The following is a 21,162-nucleotide window of genomic DNA, read 5'->3' as shown; positions in this document are numbered from 1 at the left end:
TAACTTTGCAGCTTTCTGTAAACTTGCCCCTCAAAGGAGATGTGGGGGCCATGGCGTTTGCCTGTGTAAGACCTGCCAGCCCCACAGAACCTGGAATCTGCAGAGAAGGGATTGCCCATATCTCTGAGCACTGAAAAACTAACAGTAACAGCAATCCACAGAGGCAAGAGCTGTTTACGTGGAGCTCACTGCTGGCCCCACCTCACTGCTCCTTTGGGTCTTCTTGCCTCTGGTACCACAGCTCTAACAGGAGCCGTACTGACTTCGGCAGATGATCAGCAGCAGCTAGAAAGGATCCAGAGGGAGTTAATGAAGCTCCCAGTTATAACAACTTCCTCCTGGATTTCTACACAGAATGCAGGGGGACAGTGTTTACAACTGGCTAGATCCTGCACTGGCTTTGCCTGCACCCCCAAATATCCCATAGATCACCCCCAGGGTGTGTCAACCGCATCCCAGAGAGTGCAGGCTGGTGATAGGCAGGAAGGAGAATAGGAGCCCTCTACAAATGCATTTGCTAGGACAATCTGGGTAATAAATATCAATCTAATCGACACCAGTGTCTATACAAGGTAGTAAATGTTTTTGAATGGAGCCCAGGTTGGTTCCAGGACCTAGAGGCAGATGAGCTTTACCTCAGTGCTAAGGCAACCTACTAAGGAACTCATTACAGACAGAGTAATAAAGATTTCATCTGTCAACCATTGAAATCAGCTCTTGGGCCTCTGAACCACCTGCCTTGCAATTCACTGGTAGCACAAAGCCAGTGAATACAGCCCGCTGAGGGTTCCCCAGAACAGAACCTATGCCACAATGCAAAATTACATTTACTAACTTAATCCAGTGTGCACTGGAGGATCTGGCCAAGTGGATGCAGGATTGGGCCTCAGGCACCTGAGCAGGTATAATACGATCAGGACCCCAGCTGTTTGGGGAGTTCTTGTTAACTACTAAACTCTGTTCCTAGAACTGTGCCACTGTTATCATCTCTGGCTGTGCTTCTGAAAGGGAGTGGCAAGGGGCTACTGGGGCTACTACTGATACTGCTGTATCAGCTTGTTCTTCATAGTTACCAAGGTGGGGAAAAAAATCAATATTTGCCATATAGAAAACTAGAGAAGCAACCTTCCCCAAATGGGATTGTGTTTTGGTTCATTCCTAAGCAACATACAGTGCAGCTAAATTCTACAATGATGGGGCTTCTACAGATACCTGTAATAAATAATTAAGGCCTGATTCAGGAAGGTGCTTAAATACATGCCTAACTCTAAATACATTAGTAGTCCCACTGAGGTCAAGAGTACTGATCTAGTGCTTAAACTTAGACACATGCACAAGTACTTTCCTTAATCAGCCCCCAGAACAGAATGGGTGTTTTAAGAATATCTCACTGAGAAATCAAAAATAAACAAGTCATAAGAAAATACTTGCATCCCTTCAGCGTGTTATGTAATTTTCCTTTAGTCTTCAAATGTTACTGTAATAATGACATAGTGAACACAAATCTGATGGTTGTATTTGTACATGTGAGGCAGAGACCTAGCTAGGAATGGAAATTTGGGTGGGCCCCAACTTATAGCAGACAGGCAATGAATAAAGGTATGTCACAGCAAATAATTTATATTAGATTGTAAATTTCCTCACATTGTGTACATTTAAAATAAAGTTGGTATATGGAAATGATTGGGACTTATGACAAATTTGCACCACCTGCCTCACAACCTTTCAGTGAAATACTGCTTGCCCATAATTTGTTGCATAGGAGGGAAGATCGCACCCAAACATTTTCACAGTAACTTTGTCTTTGATTGGCCAAAGTCTGCTACATATTTTTAAAATATTGTGTTTGTCCAATATCTGAGATGCTGCCTTTCAGGGTGCTTGGTTAAAATAAATAAATGTTTTAAAAGCCTGTTAATAAATGTACTTAAATTTGCCATGCACACTGGCTCAGATTTGGGTGGGCCTGGGTGCTAATTGGGTGCGCCATAGCCCACCCATAGCTACACCCATGATGTGGGGTGAGATCCTCACCTCTACTCCAGCTCCTTTATACCTGATGAAAGTGAAGGAGCAGCACAAAGGGGACCTAAAAGCCAGTAATCCAGGCATGGGTAGATTTCTCCCAATATAGGCACTGCAGAGACACTTGTAAGATTGTCCTCTGAGGATCCCCTTACAAGTCCAGGCTTAGGGGTGTATAGGGAATGGAAATGGAGTGTCAGCAGTGGGATCACAGCATTGCAGAGATTGAGCAGCACTGGTGCCTGTCCTAGGCTACCCCAAAGAGTCAGCTCTAACTCAGTTCTCCATAGCTGTCTGAGCTATGCCTGTTGCTGCTGCCCTCCATCCTCCAAAGCACCTCAGGATGGGCAGGGTGAAAAGGTGGCTTTGTGGTACCTTCCCCCTTGCCTGTGAATTCTGTGGTGCACTTCTAAGAGGGGCAGCACAGAATTTCACTCTTGCTAAGTTTTTATTGTAGTTTCATTTTGGTGTGTATATGTTGAATTAAAATTTTAATATCTGAAAACAAAACACAAAACAGTATGCTGGGTTGTTGGGTTTTTTTTTTTTTCCCCCTTCAAATAAAAGGATTCCGACTAAGTCATGAAATGAATGTTTATACGGCTTTAACTATCATGTTGTTTTCATGCTAATATTATCCAACTTGCTGCACTGTAATCAGCCTTTATGTAAACAGTGCATTGTCCCCAGAGTGAATTTAGAAAAACATACACCCACAGTGTATCCACAGATAATTACAGTTTTAGAATCAGTATTTAAGGCATTATACACCGCTCATAGAACATCAGCAAGATGCACTAAATAGTAAGGCAGAAAAGTGACTTGATGTTAGATTACTAGTTTCCTTTTGTTGTTTTACAGGCCCTACATGTCCATTGGAACACTACGTGATCAAGTCATTTATCCGGACTCAGTGGACGACATGCATGAAAAGGGATACCAAGACCAGGATCTGGAATGTATCCTACACGTTGTTCATCTGTATCACATAGTTCAAAGAGAAGGAGGTAAGTCCCATATTTATGTAAATAACTGAACATCTCATAGGCATAGATGTTAGTGTAATATTATGAAAATATTGGGCCTAATTCTCCTTCTCACACATGTCTTAAAACATTGCAGCTCCATTGACTCTACAAGATGCAAGTGAGAGGAGAAGCAAATTCATTGTCAACTATCAGTTATATCTCCTATAAGGTTTTGACCAAAGCAGACACATTTGAAGCACTATTCTCGACAAACATCCCCAGACTGAACTAGTTAAAAATAACTAAACTACAGTGAGTGTCCTTTAGAACCATAATGTTTGCCACTTGCAGTGTAAGTTACCATGGCATTCCCAGTATTCCTCCTTCGAAGAATAGGGAACACTGTAAATACCTTAGCGCAGTAAATGTCAAGATATGAATGTCTCCTGTTGTATCTAGGGAGCTGGAGCATTTTATGTCGGTGTGTTTTTTGTTCTGTTGTGTTTTCCTGCAGATTATTTTCATAGTTCTGGTCCCACCAGTCATTTATTTGTAGTTTTGACTTTACCTCCCTTGCAATTTAGTAATTGATTTGTTACAGAATTACTAGCATTTAAAAAGCAGAAAGATACCCAGAAGGAGGCTGTAGGAGGGCAGGCTGTGCAGCTGTTGGTGCTGCTTCTTTAGGAGGAGGTACTTTAGGTGCAGTAATTCACATTCTTCTCTTGGAGACCAAATGTGTCATTCCCTCAGCATAGTTCATCCCTGATGGCTCAGGCAGTAGGAATCTCAAAGCCACTTTTGCATTCCAGTTCCTGCATGGGAGTCCATTATTCTGTTAAAAGACCAGGATATTGGTTTCTTTCCGAAAAACATCGTACTGGTGACTTTTTGTGGTACTGTGGAGTGTGGGTAGTAATTGTTGTCGGGAGTGTAACATTAGTAATTACTTATGTCCATGTGTGTAATGATATTTTCTGTACCTATCCCGTTTTCCCCATCCCTCAATCCTGCACTCATATTTTTACCTAGCTTAATATTTCTCACCTGAAGAATTTAATGGTTGGGTGACCTAGAAGCCATGATGGTTCTGCCTTTTGGGTTATTGGGACACTGCCCTGTTCAGATAAATACGAGAATATAAAATCATAGTCAATTAAATTGATTTTTATCTCCATTAACATTAAACATTCACACCTGTTAATATAACACACACAAGACGAAATCTGTTAGCCAGAGGTAGATGCAGAAAAGTCAAAGGAATTGAGAATTAAAAATTATAACTATTAATAGTCTCAAATTAGCTTCTGTAACGGAAGGTTGGACCCAAAACAGCAGCAGTCAAAGCAGCTAAGCTGTGGCTGTTATGGGCAGCAGCAAAATGAGCCCTGGGGATAAGGTGGGGAGGAAGTAATGTCAAAATAAACCCAAAACAAAACACAATAAATGTCATCAGAACTGAATAGGAAGAATGGCTCTGTTTTCCCCTGCTTTTTTATGCTATCTTTCCACTATGAACTATTTTTCATAGTGGAAGGACATGTTACAGACATTTCAAATAGCAGCTTTAGAAATATTTTTTAAAAGAGAAAAAACATTTCATATCAAGCATCTATAATAGCAATAAACCACTGTGTGGTATAGGCTGTCAGTGCTTTCCTGAGGTCCATGGCAAAGCACGAGGGTTTCAGCCACCTGAAACATGCATCAGTAGCCTATGAATGGCTTGCTGCTCTATAAGTGAACACATGCAGCTAGGTAGAGAGACAAGGTGGGTGAGAGAGTATCTTTTTTTGGACCAAGTTCTGTTGGTGAGAGAGACAAGCTTTCAGGCTTACACAGAGCTCTTTTTCAGGTCTGGAAGGTTACTCAGCCTTACAGCTAAATACAAAGTAGAACAGATTGTTTAGCATAGGTAGCAGATGTTCTAAGGGACCATCTAAATGGAGTGGCCCATTCACACTTGTGCAGTTACAGGACACAAAAAAATGTGTGTGTGTTTGGGGGGAGGGGAAGGGGTTAGTGGGGTTACCGATTATTGTAATAAACCATAAAGATAAAGGCAGTTACAGTGCCCCACCTAAGGAGCAGACACTGCCTATAGCTAGTGCTATGTACTGCCAAGTGGAAGGCCCACAATCAAGGTCTTGGTCTTTTGTTTCTGAGACTGGAGGGCTTTCAGTCAGCCTTTTATCACTGCCCTCCATTCCTGTTCTCCTGCGTGGCATTGTGGCCTCAGATTTTAATACATGCTTTATAAAATAATTCAAATGACAATATTATTATTAGTTGTATTGTGGGAGTACTCAGAGGCCCCAGCTAGTGTCAGGGTCTCACTGCACAAGGTGCTGCACAAACACATGGTAAGAAAAGTCCCTGCCCCAGAGAGTTTGCAATCTAAAAAGACAAAAGCAGACAAAGGGACTAGGAGCGGGTTACAACATAACAGCAAAAAGGTCAGAGCCATGATAGACTCTCAACTTGTTTGTGCCATTTTCCCCCTTCCTTCCTCTTCACAAGACGAACAACATACAAAGAATGCAGAAGAAGGATGCATTCAAAATATGTTTACTTTTATATTCACTACATACAGTTGGCATATGTACATGTTAATAGACATTATACACCTTTTAAAAAATATACTTCACGATACCCAACAGGCCCTCAGTGTAACCATTATTGGTTTAACCAATTTCTAGTAAATCCTGTGGAATACCTGCAAGTTATTTAAATAATGTACAGATTTTTATTGTTTTTTAAGAAAGGAGCAAGATGTATATCTATAACAGACAGCATTTCTCATGATTTGTTACTGTTGATCCTCTTGTCCTTCATGTCCCACTCTCTTTGTTTCACATCCCTTGCTGTATTATGTCTCTGTTAGGTTTGTGTCCTGAGGACTTTACAGTCTGTCTATATTTTAATCATCTGTGATTGCTGAGTACACATAATAAGGCTTTGTGCTTCACTCCCTAGGGGCTGGGTTGAGAGAGCCAAATACAGTCTGGAGTAAGCAAGCCTGATTCCTGATCTCATTGTACCAGAATAATTCCACTGTCTCCAGTAGAGTTACTTCAGATTTACATCAGTACAAATATAATCAAAATCTGACCCACAGAAACTGCTGTGGAAGTCTTTGGACCAAGCTCAGTCGTGATGCAAGTTGAACACTGGACGTAAATTGTTCAGAAGGGCCCAATTCCTACTCCCACTGTAGCCAACAGCAGACGTTCCAGTGACTGCACTGGGGCTAAGTTTTGGCCTAAAATGGGTCAAAGTGGGTGTAAGAGAGAGAGAAGTGACTTGCCGAGATTTGGTATTCAATAGATGTACTAACCACATGTAACTTACTCTTCATGGGGGCAGAAGGAGGATGTGACAGGAGAAGCAGCTAACCAGTGGATACAAGAAAAAGCAGGCCTTTCCCTCCCCAACAATTGAATTTATGCTGATTGATTCCTATAATTTCTAAGCCAAAGTTCAGCTCTGGCATCAGCAGACAATTTCCAATGTGAGGTGCGCTCCCTTATGCTAGGGGCTGGATTTGCATCCCCCATTATTGTTTTCCATACCATGCCTAGGGGTCATCTGACCCCAGTCTTGCTCAGGGATAGGTTGCTGCAGCTCACTTAGTGATAAGTCACTGCAGGCTCTGTTGGAGGAAAGAGTCAGGACAGCTGGGTGAGCAGCCCTGGTCTGGCTGTAGGTTTGCCTCACACATCAGGTCACTTACCTTTGTTTCCTAACCAGCTTACAGCAGTTAACTTATACCACCACTGGATTTGGTCCACGATGCGCAAAAAGGACTTGAATGATAAACTGTCCTACTCAACTAGGGGAACCTAATATTGTTTTGGTTTATAAAGCCCACACCACCACGCTGTCAAGGCGCTCAGGATGCTGGCCGATTTAATCAAATAAATGAATAGAAACATAAAATATATTAGAAATAACAAATAAAGCCACGGTCAGCATCTGATGCTGAAAAGACAGGGCCCGTAATCTAGAGTAAAATAAAAAAATAAAAAAAAATAAAAAGGTAACTATGGGCCTGTGGAGCTTTAGTTTAGAAAATGCAGTTTCCGCCTCCTGCGTCAAACTGTGTACGTATTTAGCACCTGTCAGTGGCACTGCAGCCTGAGGCACACTGATCAGCTTGTCACACGATAAAATCCCCAGACAGCTGTTGTAACCTGTCTTGTGTTTGCGGCCAGTCCTGCTGGTTCCGGCACTGATGCACTACTGAGCAAGTGGAATTAGTTCATGACTTTGCAGCACGCTGGATGATTACCATTTTGCATTGCGGTAGCTTTAGGAGCCTTGTCAGGACTTGGTTCCCACTGACCTCAGCACTGTACAGACACACAGATAGATATGGCCGATGCGCCAAAGTGTTCATAGACTGGTAACTTCAGTTCTGTAGGTTTATGCTTTTGCCAATGAAGCTGCACCGCCACTGACCCTCATGAGCTCTGTGTGCCAATTTGTCTATTTTTCAGTGTTTCAAAAGGATATGCAACTGTCTATTGACCATTTCGCAGTCGCAGAACACCATCCCTTCCATGTAGATGGGACTCATGGGATGTACCTTGCTGCAGCCGCAAGTGCCCACTTTTTGTTCTTGAAAGCGGGAGGGAATGATCCAGGAGCCTGTATAAGGAACTGAATTGGTGGTGCAATCAAATCTACAGCAGTTTAGACATGAGCTTCCACTTATGATACTCTGGCCAAGAGCACCACTGGCTGTTAAATGTGTGCCATTCTGATGGTCTGATTTTTTTTGTTTTGTGTGATAGCTTTGTTACATATATTCTGTCCTGTGACTGAACCAACTTTTTAACTGTGAAATGTCTCTGTATCCATTCTAAAATCCCACAGTCCTCCTTTCACAAACAATTTTGGTGAGAATTTTCCCCCCTCATTTGTAAAATGAATGTGTGTGTGATATTCAGTATTCTTTACACCGGTGTTGTGTAATCAGAGACCAAGGGAAAGTGTAAGGTCTGGTCCTTAACCTCTCTGCCTTAGTTTCCTCATCTGTAAAATGAGTATAATAATTGGCTGTGTCACAGGGTGTTTGTTGGACTTTTATTGAAGTCTGCAAAGCACTGAGATCCTTTGCTGAAAGGTACTATATAAGTGCAAAGGATAGATCCATGTGCAGTTGTAACTGTAAATATAAACTCTGAAGTTGGTTTATTACAAGCTACACTAACTGTTCAGAGGAAGATATGACAGCATTGGAAATTAGCCTTCATTTTAAATTTAGCCCAGGGGTAACATTTAAATTATGTTCCCTTCCTAATCATTATTAAATTCTTATGGTTCTCAGGGCTAGTCTACACTAGAAGTGCTACATCGGAGCAGCTGTGCCGCTGTAACATATCTGGCAAAGGCACTGTCTGCTGACGGGAAAGCTCTTTCCTGTCGGCATGATGACTCCATCTCCACAAGAGACGGAAGCTATGTCAGCAGGAGAGCATCTCCCACCGACATAGTGCCAGTGTGGACAAAGCTTAGGTGGCTGTAACTTGCGTTGCTCAGGGGATGGCTTTTTCACACCCCTGAGTGATATAAGTTATATCAGTTTAAGTGGTAGTGTAGAGCTGCCCTAAGTCTGATGGAAGGGATGGAAGAGGAAGGCATTAGAGCAAATAGGGCAGTGGAAACAAGCTAAAATGCTAGAATAAGGCTAAAATATAAGTTAAAGTGGACACAAACCTGGCCATTTTACCCTGATAAACGGAGGCCACGTCTACTTTTGGAGGGGACTATAGGAGAAATTTACTAAACAGGTCATGTTCCCTCCATTTTCCCGTAATCTTTCCTCCTTTTTGCCTTCCACCACTCTTGTACCATATCTGGGATAGGCTGTAGGTGGGCGCAGTTTCCCACTCAGCACATGCGCGCGCACACAGACCACTTTGGATCCAGAACATTCATCCCAATACGTTCCTGGGGTTTCCTTTATTCTTAACATTAAAAAAAGAATAAAAACATCAGCCTAAGCTACTTCCAGAGTTTAGCTGTTTGCATGCCTACTACCCTCTGTCCCTACCCCAGTTCCCTTTGTCTTAAAAAGACAGGCCAAAACTTCTTTTCCTCTGTGTTAGAGCTCACCAGACCCATGGCATCTGTCTGCTGGGGTGAGTCTGCAGAATAGCACTCCATCTCTGTGATGTGCTGGGTCATAGCACCTGTGACACTCTGTCACAAAGAGTCTCTCCATGCAGTTATCACCCGTGACAGAATTCACCCAAATGTTAACTCATTTGGGAGACAATTAAGCAACTTTCTCAATAGGAAATCAACTGATGGGAAGCAATTTACACCCCCTGTTCTGAGAGCCAGATAGATCCTCCAGATTTGAGTCAAATGTAATTCTAAAGAATAATAGAATCTAGGACTGAAAAAGTTGTATATTTCCATCATGTACATGTATGAATAATGTCACTGTGTTACTGTTTTCCAATCTGGCAGACAGAAAATTCTAGGAATTCAGCTGCCAGCATTACTGATTCCCACTTTCATTTAGCTTGACCTCCCATCAGGAGACTTACTGAGGCTTCTTCAATTACAAAGGCACAGCGCTGGTGGGCCCTGGCATAATTCCAACATTGTGTAGCCCCAAGTCTACAGCACCCTTGCCAAACCCTGCCTGCACTTATCTAATCATAGACTAAAGCCAAGAAATGATGCAGCCTAACTTGCTTGCTTTACCTTGTTTACGGTCTCATCTGGCGACTGTTGGTTTTGGAGCAGACAGCGGAAGCAGCAAATGATCTTTGTTGGTCTCTTTCTTCCTCTAGTTACAGTGCTGTTGGGTTGATCTGGAAATGTATCCTCCTCCTCTTCCACCCCCTCCCCCATCTGTCAGACTGTCTGTCTCTCTCCTCAGTAAATGATTGATGGGAAGAAATGTGCTTACCCTAGTTCCCCAGGTTCGGTTTCTCTTTTAAAAATAATTTTTTGTTTTGATTTGTTCTATCTAGCTTAATTTTATTAAAAATTATTTTAATAAGGTAACCTGTATTATGTCAGAGTGAATCATGCCATAATAACTGACATTAACACAACTCCACAATAATAAGATTAGTAAATAAAATGCATTTGAATATTTTTTTCCACCCCCATGGGATTTTTCTATGAGGAAGAGATGGTGTGACCCGTCCATGCCTAGGGTAGCCACCTGAAAATGCTAAGGTCAGGGCAGGCTGTAAAAGGAGAGCAGATTCTCCCAACCCTGGTGGGTGACACTGAAGTCAGACTTCCCAACCAGCCACAAACAGTGCTTCTGATTCCCCACACTGCTTATCAAGAAGCCAAAATAAAAATATACACAGCCCCCTTTACTGCATTTCAGTCTCTGGCTCCCAATTGGCCACTAGGTCCAGTAAAGAGATCAGTTATTTAAAACTTTATGCTCTTTTCCAAAAACATTTCTCCTGACCCCAAAGGGTCAGCCACAGTACCAGATAAATATAAGTTTGGATCTTACCCAAAATACCACACTGCCAGCCAATCCTTTAGTAACTAAAACTAAAGGTTTATTATAAAAAGAAAGAAACAAACATTGACACATGTTAAAGGATTAAAGCAATCAGACAAATACAATTGATTTGAAAGTCCATATATATCAGGTTTCTAATATAATTGCAGAATTTGCAGGCTTGTACAGTCCCTCTGGTATACATCCAGTACCTGGATGGGTCTCAGTCCTTTTGTTTCACAGCTTCAGTTTAGTTGTAGATGAGTTGAACCAGAGGTAGACTGAAGACAAAATGGATGTGGTGCAGCTGCCTTTTATGTCCTTTGGCCTTTGCCATGTTGCTTGTGGAAATTTACAGGTATAAGATGGAGTCCAGGGTCACATGAGTGATTGGTGTCTCATCAGGTATATCCCTGGCTTCTCCCCCTGGGCCCATTGTACCTGTCAGTTTCCTTAATGGACCATTAAGCAAGCTAGTGCTGCAGCCATCCTGTCTGGGATGTCACCCAGAAACACAGTACAGTGTGAAATACAGATAAAAACATATCTATAACTTCCATTACACACACAACACATGAACATAAACATTATCATCTTACTTAGCACATTATAGCCTTTCTAACGGTATCTGACATGGCATATCTCACATGAATTACTATGATTCTGAGGTATTGATGTTAAAAAAATATAATTAATCCCTTCCCCTCCCCTCCCAATCCAGCCAGCGTGACAGATGGTAAAAGAAATATTTAAGGGAAAAATCTAACTATATAAACAGTGTGTCAAGTTTTATAGAAGTTGTGAATCACTTTTTTTATTAAAGGGATGCAGAGGTTTTCATGCAAAAAATCTGCATGTGCATGCATGCTGCACAGTTATCCATCTTCGGCTAGCTGCCCATTTGTGCGCCCAGTCTACATTCACAGTTGCAGAGGCATGTGTGTGCATGACATTTCCAACAGGGTCACCAAAAATCTGAGTGGACATCATGATTACCTGCAATAGTAAGGGAGTCTCTCTGTAACTGTTATGGTTTCATATTTTTACTCATTGAATTCTCATTTGTTTTCTTAAATTTCCTTTCTCTTTTTCCTGTAAGTTGATTTTTTTTTTAAAATTCCTATCCAACTTTTAAGAAAGAGTTGCAAACTCTCTTATGGGATAAACATGCCAGGAAAAAAACACAAATAGATTTATACAGCTGAAAAAAATACATTTCTCAAAGAGGTGATGTATAAAATTTTCAGAAGTGCATAAGTGACTTAGGAGCCAAATCCCATTTTCAGAAGTGGTGTGGGATTTAGGAGCCTACTGTAATTGAGAATCTAGGGGATTTATGATCATAAGTGTCTTAGGCACTTTTGAAAATTTTACTCAGTGCCTTGATTTACCTCCTCTCCCACACCACTGGGAATTTTCTTTCTGCTTTGAATTGAGGATTAATGACATGCAGGGACATAACACGTCTCCAGTTTACATACATACATTGTAGTTCTCTGTTTTGTTTGTATCTTTTTGAAGGCTGGGATGCTGTGATGGACTGGAAGGATGTCTTATCAGGAGGAGAAAAGCAGAGGATGGGCATGGCTCGCATGTTTTATCATAAGTAAGTGTATTCACTTGCTCTTCAGACAGCCAAGCTTTGGAGGCTTGTGATGATAGTTTGAGCAGTGACAGTCTTTAAACTCCATATAATATTGCAGGCAGCTGCACAGGAAAAGAGACTTCACTGTTTATAAGAGGCCCATGTGTATGAGTTCAGTTTTTTAGTTTGGGTGATGTTGCTTTTAGTGACAAAGCATTGCTTTTTCCAGACATTACTTTCTTTGGCTTAGTCTACACTTAACTCCGCGATTTGGCAGCAGTCGACGGAAGTTATGCAAAGTACGCAAAGAACTTGTGTAACTCCCATCGACTTCTGTGCTTCTCTTCTGCACGCCGTCTTCACTGCACTGTGCCGACAGGAACCGTGTTCCAGTCGACGCAGCACTACGCAACTTGCGGGGGTGGATTAATAATGTCAATTTTTGGATCGACTGAGCGGGTCTTCACTGATCGCTCAGTCGATCTAGATAAGTTGATCTGACGGCGGCGACTCTGCAGAATGCTATGTTGGCAGGAGAGTTTCTCTCGCTGACATAGCTACCACCAGTCATTGAGGTGATTTTATTGTGTTAGCAGGAGTGCTCTCTCCTATCAGTATAGAGCAGCTATACAAGCGCTTTTACAGTGGTGCAGTTGTATTGGTACAGCTGTGCCCCGTAAGCTTGCTAGTGTAGACATTGGCCTTATATTGCAGTAGTGCCTAGAAGCCAGCCGGGTCTGGGCCCTATTGTGCTAGGTGCTGTACAGACATATACCAAATAACAGTGCCAGCATGGGATTCAAACCTAGATTGCCTGCTTGGTATTTTATCTAATAAGAACGTAAGAACAGCCACACTGGGTCAGATCAGTGGTCCATATAGCCCAGTATCGTCTCTCTGAGTGGCACGTACCAGATGCTTCAAAGAGAATGAACAGAAAAGCGCAGTTTCATCCTCTCTCATCCAGCCCCAGCTTTTGGCAGTTTGGAAGTTCAGCGACACACGGAGCATGGGTATGCGTCTGTGACCATCTTGGCTAATAGCCATTTATTGACCTATGCTCCATGAACTTATCTCATCCTTTTCTGAACCCTGAATACTTTTGGTCTTCACAATATCTCATGGTAACGAGCGCTATGGCTGATTGTGTGTTGCGTGAAGAAGCATTTCCTTTTGTTTGTTTTGAAACTGCTGCCTTTTAATTTAATCAGGTGACCCCTGGTTCTTCTGTTTTGTGAAGGGGTAAATAACACTTCCCTATTCACTCTCTCCACACCACTCATGTTTTTATACACCTGTATAATATCCCCGTTTGGTCCTCTCTCTTCTAAATTGAACAATCCTAGTCTTTTTTTAATCTCTCCTTATGTGGAAGCTGTTCCGTACCCCTAGTCATTTTGGTTGCCTTTCTCTGTACCTTTTGCAATTCTAGTATAACTTTTTTGAGATGAGTTGACCAGAACTACATGCAGTATTCAAGGTGTGGGCAAACCATACATTTCTATAGTGTCATTATGATATTTACTGTCTTCTGATATATCCTTTTCCTAACGGTTCCTAACATTCTGTTCATTTTTTTGAGTGCCATTGCACACTGAGTGGATGTTTTCAGAGAACTATCCACGATGATGCCAACATCTCTTTGAGTGGTAACAGCTAATTTAGACCACATCATTTTGTATGTATAGTTGGGATTATTTTTCCAATGTGCATTACTGTGCACATATTGATCCTGAATATCATCTGCCATTTTGTCACCCAGTCGTCCAGTTTAGTGAGAACCCTGTGTAATTCTTCACTATCTTGAGTAGTTTTGTATCGCCTGCAAACTTTGCCACCTCACTGTTCACCTTCTTTTCCAGATCATTTATGAATATGTTGAACAGTGCTGGTCCCAGTACAGATCCCTAGATTTACCCCACTATTTACCTTTCTCCATTGTGAAAACTGACCATTTGTTCCTACCCAGTTACTGTTCCATGAGAGAACCTTCCCTCTTATCAAATGACTGCTTACTTTGCTTAAAAGCCTTTGGTGAGGGACCTTGTCATAGGCTTTCTGAAAGTCCAATACACTATATCTTCTGAATCACCCTTGTCCACGTGCTTGTTGACCCCTTGAGAGAATTCTAACAGATTGGTGAGGCATAATTTCCCTTTCAAAAGCAGAGTTGACTCCAACATATTATGTTATTCTCTGTCTGATAATTCTGTTCTAGGGTAATCTATCTATTCCATTCCAAAGGAAGTAGTGTAGTAGTTCTAAGGTATTAAATAAGCCTCACATGTGTAATTTAACATAAACCAACTTTGAGTAGCTGCCTACTATGCTCCTTTGTCAGCCCTTTAGGCAGCGCAAAGCATTTCCTTTCTTCAGGCATTGTTTTCTTCCATTGTGGCCTGTGGCGTATGAGCCTGTGATCTGGGATTGAACCCAGGTCTCTTGAATGGCAGGGCAGGGTATTATCACTGCTTCATCAAACTGGACTCCTAGGTTAGGATTTTTTATGTATTTTTATTAGTACTTCTGAGCTTCTGTTGATGTCATGCAGCATTTGCAAACTTCTCACTGATCTACATGTAAAGTGACCCCTACTCTACCCCCATGCACTAGTGGGATATAATTAAAGACAAAGGTAGTTTTCCCAGAGTGAGGACTGGGGCCATTGCAGTGTTGGGTACCAGTTCACAGCACTAGGTGAGTCACAATGGTCTTTGAAAACCAGTAATCTCGCCCAACAACGAGTATCAGCTCTGTTCTTTAAATTAAGCATCATACGCATGTGTCCAGTGCATAGGAACATTGTCCAAAAACTAAATGAGTAACACGTTTTCTTTTCTTTTGAAAGACCAAAATATGCATTGTTGGATGAATGCACGAGTGCTGTAAGCATTGATGTTGAAGGAAAGATATTCCAAGCTGCAAAAGGTGCTGGGATATCCTTGCTTTCTATCACACACAGGCCTTCTCTTTGGTGAGTACATCCAAGTACTTATAATGGGGGTGGGTATTTTTAGCTTTCTACCAGACGATAGACTGGCTTTTTCTTCTGTGTTCCAGTACACTTGTTAAATCAATATCTACATTCCTTATAAGATAACTTGACTACAATAATAGACATGTAACTGCATTTAGCATTGATTTTTTTTTTTTGTACACCTATTTATTTTTAAATGCATTTGAGTTTTTTACTCTTAATAGCAACAAGCCAGTTAATTAATACATCATGTCAGAGCTGCAACAAATATCACCATATTATTCTGTAAACATGAAGGGAAAAGATAAATAGAATGGCTACTTCTCAGGCAGGTTGTCCATTGCTTGGGAGAGGAAGATGGCCAGTATGTCACCATGATAATCTCCTCCTTTTTCTTTCACAAGGAGGAAGAGACCCATCATTTTTAGCATCAATTATGCATTCTCATCTTGTAGTGTTCTTTACCTCTCAGTAAGTGCACCACCAAGCAGAAAAGTTATATTTCATATTTACAAATCAGGTGGTTTATACAAAGAAAAATATTAGTGAGAGAGACCTTCCTAAATTAGGCAGTAGCAATTATAGAAGATCCCAGCATAGGAAATATTTTTGTAGAGCATGTCAAGTAGTCAGACACGTACAAATGTTCAATTCAAAGAAAGCAAAAAAGCACAAATCTGTTTTCCTAAAGGGGAACAATAGCTTTAAAATCCAAGTGCTCCACTGTCACATTCTTTTTTTATTCGGTGACAAAAGGCCTTTTACCGACTTGACATCACAGCTGAAATATGCTGTATCACTGTACCATTCCCTTAGCTACTCTGGGGAAAAGAATTGCTTCTGCAGTATTCTTCCCTAGCCAGTGAGACTAGTCACAGAACAGAAAGTAAAGCATGTGTACGATTGAGGCCTAAATTATGAAAGAAGCTCAAATGACAGGAAATCTGGAAAAATAGATATTTGCCACCCAGATGCTTAGCTCCCATATTCCACTTATTTTTAAAAGTGATTAGATTACATTTAAAAATAAAAAAATCTATTTAAATATAAAAAGGGTCAAGATTATTTTAAAACCACTGGACAAGAAAGTAAGTAGTTTATTAAGCACAGGAGGTCTAGCCCACGAGAGAGTGAGAACCCAGAGGGAGGTTCCACATATTGGTTTGGATTGAAGGTCTTTGGAGGCCTATGTTCCCATGGTTTTTACTTGTTTTCAGAGAATTATGCTGATCATGTTTGCATTTCCTCCTGTAATCTCCATTTGTTTATCAAAATTATCAACTGATCTGATAATTTCATATACTTGTGGGGAATATATACACTGTGCAGGTGGAGGTGTGGAGATGATGTTGTTGGTTTTGAATGGGAAGAAGAAAGTACCAATTTCTGAGAGAGAGACTTAAAACGTCTTCAACTCAGCTATGCCTCCTGTGATATATCAAGGGCAGAGGGCAGCAGGAGAGTGGGCAAAGGGAGGTATATCAGCCCCAGGATGATCAGGGCTTTATTCCCTGCAGCCTAACTGAAGTCATGAGGGGGCAATTAGGAGCCAGCTGAGGCCAATTAGGCATCAGCTGGTGCTCCATAAAAGGGCTCCGCCCCCCCCCCCAAACTCACAGTGCACAAGTTGGAGGAAGCAGAGGTGTTGTGCTGTGTGGAGTGGAGTGGCAGATCGGAGAAGCGAAGTGGGGGAGAGCAGAGGAACCCCAAAAGGAGGTACTGAGCCCAGGAAGGGGCGGCAAGGACATAGGGCCGGAGAGGCCAGAAAGACTGAGGAGGGAAAGTAGCCCAGGGGAAGAGACTGCGGCTTCAAAGTACAGAGCCAGCAGTCTACAGCTGCTGATCATAGGGCCCCTGGGCTGGGGCCCGGAGGAGCGGGTGGGCCTGGGTCCCTCCCTCTCCTCCCCCAGGGAAGACGGGGTGACGGGCACCTTCCTGGCCCCCAATGGGAGTGAAGCACGAGATCCACTGGGGGAAGCCGGCCATCAGCCACACTCCCTAGGTTTTGCAGTGCAGAGACTGAAGATCAGATTATGAAATGTTCTCCTCAAGGACAGCACTGGGCAATATGTTTTATGTTTCATGCAGCAGATTGGCTGCTCTCCCAAACAGCAATAATCAGCCATCTCAGACTATTTTCTTCTCAGGACAGTATCTTCTTTCTGATTGTGACTTTGGGAGAGGATGTCAAAGGATTGGTTAAGCAATCTGTGTTATACAGAACAATGTGTGTGAACTGGTACTTATAAGGATACAATTACATCTTATTTGCTGATTATGTCATAAATTGTGGAAGTTTATTAAATTATCCCTTTATGGAATTGCATACCTTTTTATAAACACCACTTGTGATGTAGCTCGATGTCAATAAACTTCACTATCAGTTACCCAGCTCGTAACAGCACATCTGTTGGAGTCCTCCTCCCCCCCCCAGTCTTTTAAGTGTCTGTATGTGTCTTGAAAAAGCCCCCATGCACATCTTGTAATATTTCTTTGAGCACACACCCGACCACTGATTGAAAAGTCTGACACCTGTGCAGATTTTTTTTCACCACTTGCAAATCAAGTAATGCTGTAGGACTGGAGTGTTTGGACAAGCAAACCTTACAGTCAGGGCTTGAAATTCAGGAAAACTGTCATGTAACTTAAGATAAAAACAGTCTCACCAACAGTATTCTGCTGCACCCCATCCTGCAAAATAGGGACCTATGGATCTTCTGGTAGGAAGATATAATGTCACGTAGAAAGTAACATAAATAAAATTAATGGGCCTATATGCTCTCTCCATTCCATGGAGTGGAAGGGGCCATTTTATATAAATGGGGGATGGGGCTTGGATAGTGGTCCCATAGCTGTGGAGTTGTGTGAGGACATCTGTGATGTTCTTGTGTGAAGTGGATTCCCTGCAGCATGAGGCAATCTGCTCAGGTAAGTGCCTGTGGAGAGCAGCTGCTGAGTCTCTTCAGGTGGGTGGGCAGAAGAGAAGGAGCGTCTCCCAGCCCTTTTCCTTGGGTGGTTGAGGAGATGTAGTGATCTTGGCTGCTTCGATTAATGTGGCCAGGAAAGGGGCTCCCTGATGCTATTCCCCTGTGGACAAGGAGACCCAGCTGCTGATGCTGTTAAAGTATCTGAAGAAACAGGGGTCTTGCCTGGCAGCTGCTGTTAGGGAGGCTGAAGGGGAGGCAGCCTCAGCCACCATTACCATTCCTCATTGGGCAACCAGGAAGTAGGAAACAGCCACCTCCACCCCCTGAAGCAGAGGGCCCTGGGGTGGCACCCCAACAGCCCAACTGAGGGTGCCCACGAGCACCGCCTCAGCAGGGAGTTCTGAGAGGGCAGGCACAGGGGGCTCATTTGCTGCAAGCCGCTGCTTGTCATTGTCTGCACTCAGGGTTCAGCGCCCATGCAGCTACATAGGCTGCTGGCCAGTAACTGATGAATCCCTATGTAGGAAAGGCCTTAGGGTAAGTCCCAATGACTTTTAATGAGACCTAGGCTGCGAAGTGCTGAAGTCTTTTTTTGAAAATGGGACTTAAGCTTCCATGTCACTTACTCGCTTTTAAAAGCTTTCCCCGGTGACTCTAAAAATGGCCAGTTCTCAGCAGTGGTGATATTGCAGTGTTGAAGATGTTTGATACAAAATAAGAGCCTTGCTCAAAACCTTCCTTAACCCAGTTAACACTCAGGAATCTCATATCTAGCTTATAAAGATGTCGCAAAAGCCATTACTAATACTTTAAATTCTTCTGCAGGAAATACCACACTCACTTGTTGCAGTTTGATGGAGAAGGAGGCTGGCGTTTTGAACAATTGGACACTGCTATCCGCTTATCACTCAGTGAGGAAAAACAAAGACTAGAATCCCAGCTTGCAGGAATTCCTAAAATGCAGCAGAGACTGAATGAACTTTGCAAAATTTTGGGAGAAGATTCAGTGCTTAAAACAATGGATAAAGAGGAATAAATATCTTAATTTATGTTTGATATTTTTTATTTTTATTTTTTAGTTAAAAGTTTTCTGAATGTAAAGACACTTGTTTGCATGCATTGTGGTAGGCCTAGAGAAATGTAAGTCAGCAAAAAAAATAGTCCTGTATAAGATTTTAGCTTTTTAGTATTAAGGAAGAAAGTATTTTGAACCCTGAAAAGTAGATCAGCAAATGCACTGTGTAAAAGATTAGTCATGACAGCTTACAGTAATTCATAGTGAAAGCCCAATTCACTGCAGAAAGTTACCACCATGGTTAGATTTGCTAGGTGAATTCTTACTTGGAAGTTGACGCGCAGAATGTGCTCTCATGCTAAATTGCCATGTACATATGATATGCCTGCTAAACACAGCAAAACTGGCATGTAACTCAGTCATGGAGCAACACAAGCCACGCTTTGGGTGAGTATGCAAATGCATGCAAAAACCTAATTTGGGTATAAGGAAACCTTTTTTTTTCTGTCCACATAAAACTGATCTATTCCTCAGTTGGGCCATATGCATGTTGTTAGCTGTATTTCCATAGGAAATAACATGACAGGCAGCCCAGAAGATAACTGTCATAACCACACCAATCCAACTGTCAACCAATTAATAGGGATTTAACAAGATATATAATACACATGTACAGTACAGTGTGCCACAATGCATAGTTTCAGAAGCCCTTTTTCCTTGTGACGTACGTTAACTCCTAGTAACCTTCCAAGAGATTATGTATGCCCGTTATACAGTGTGCTTTGGTATGTCGGTAGGGCACTGGGATCCTGAGTCAGGAGATTAGTTGGAGTTCTGTTCTTGGCTCTGCCTCTGACCTTCTGTGACCTGAAGCAAGTCACTACCCCTCCCTGCCTCAGTTTCCCTGTCTGTAAAAAGGACAATGGTACTTGCTCACCAGTGTAAGGTACTTCGTGATTGACTGATGATCTAGGTATTTTTATTAATACACTTCTTAGTTTTCATGAGTTACCACCTTGAGGATAAAAATGCCCAGCAATTACAGAATTCTTTAAAATGTTAAAGCACTGTGTAACCATCAGTCAAAGCTCACAGCCCCTCAGGAAGGTGGGTAAACATTGCTATCCTCACTTACCAATGGGAGAACGCACAAGTTTGCAGCCACGTTTTCAGAAGTCTCTAACTGTGTGTGCACCTCTCTTTTTTTACCAGCTGTGGCTGCTCTGAACCGCTGGCAGTCAGCCTCAAGGTGCCTCAAGTGCAGCATCCTTCTGAAAACGTTGACCTTCTTAGCACCTCGCCCAAGGCCAAACATGACAGTGAGTCAGTGTGAGCGATGGGAATGGATTTGAAGTGCTCCTGAGTTCCAGTGCCTCCCTTCTAGATAAAAGGTTTGCTGCATCCCGTTATTTTACTTGGCAGCGGCACATGGGTAGATGAGATAGTATGAAGAGACTGCAGTCCAGAAATGTGCAACTATCCCTTTCCCTTCTGGTATGACAGGCCCACTCATGGACAGCTCTGGAAGGTAGAACAAGAAGAGAATGCTTTTGAAAGTGTTTAGGCTGCTTTGAACAAACGAGAGGCCAAGCAGAGAGGAAGTGGATCTGAAGTTTGGTGGGTCTGTTTTACTTAAAAGAAAAAGAGTTAATTCCTAGGGGATTGCTGTGTGGCTAGTACTTTTCAGGCTGACAAAGCTCAGTTGCAAAACACAAGAGATGTGTTAAGGCTAAGGGAGAGGTTTTAGGCCATTTGCTTAGCTGTACTGACTGCTGGCTCTTCTATGCAGTATTTCATGCTAGAGTTGCATTGACATTAGTTGCAGAGAAGGATGCTCAATATACTTACACTAGAGCAGACTTCAAAACGTCAGCTGGTTGATGTAGATGATATCTTTGCTGCTGCCCTTAGTTGGGGTTTCTGTCAGGAGGTCAGCTGTATCACCTGCTAGTGCTCAGAGATGACTCCAGAACCAGCCCGACTGTGTCCCCTTTCTGGTAAGCATCACTCAGTTTTCACAGTTCAAGAGAGGCTGTTGTTTTGTGGCAGTGCAGCCATCTAGCAGACACTTATCTGTACCTAGAGATTGTAGCATCTGAGCCACTCACACTCTGATGCATACTTAGCCTCACAACATCCTGTTCAGTGGAGAAGTACATCTTACAAAAAGACAATG

The 21,162-nt window shown here is 42.3% G+C and overlaps 1 protein-coding gene across 2 annotated transcripts in view; it reads left to right on the top strand.

Moving 5' to 3' along the window:
* ABCD2 (ATP binding cassette subfamily D member 2) overlaps window positions 1–19,786 on the top strand; it is a 100,482-nt gene extending 80,696 nt beyond the window's left edge. For both annotated transcript variants that reach the window (XM_067563992.1, XM_067563988.1), the window contains exons 7-10: window positions 2,887–3,032; window positions 12,004–12,088; window positions 14,916–15,041; window positions 18,797–19,786. In XM_067563992.1, coding sequence (XP_067420093.1) covers window positions 2,887–3,032; window positions 12,004–12,088; window positions 14,916–15,041; window positions 18,797–19,007 — 568 coding nt within the window. In that variant the 3' untranslated portion in view covers window positions 19,008–19,786. The remainder of the gene's footprint in view (window positions 1–2,886; window positions 3,033–12,003; window positions 12,089–14,915; window positions 15,042–18,796) is intronic.
* The last annotated feature ends 1,376 nt before the right edge of the window (window positions 19,787–21,162 follow it).

This window comes from Emydura macquarii, unplaced genomic scaffold (genome assembly GCF_026122565.2).
Source record: "Emydura macquarii macquarii isolate MOO-44397 ecotype Brisbane River unplaced genomic scaffold, CSIRO-AGI_Emac_v2 contig_2636, whole genome shotgun sequence".
Classification (NCBI taxonomy): Eukaryota; Metazoa; Chordata; order Testudines; family Chelidae; genus Emydura; species Emydura macquarii.
This window is presented reverse-complemented; position numbering and strand designations above follow the sequence as displayed.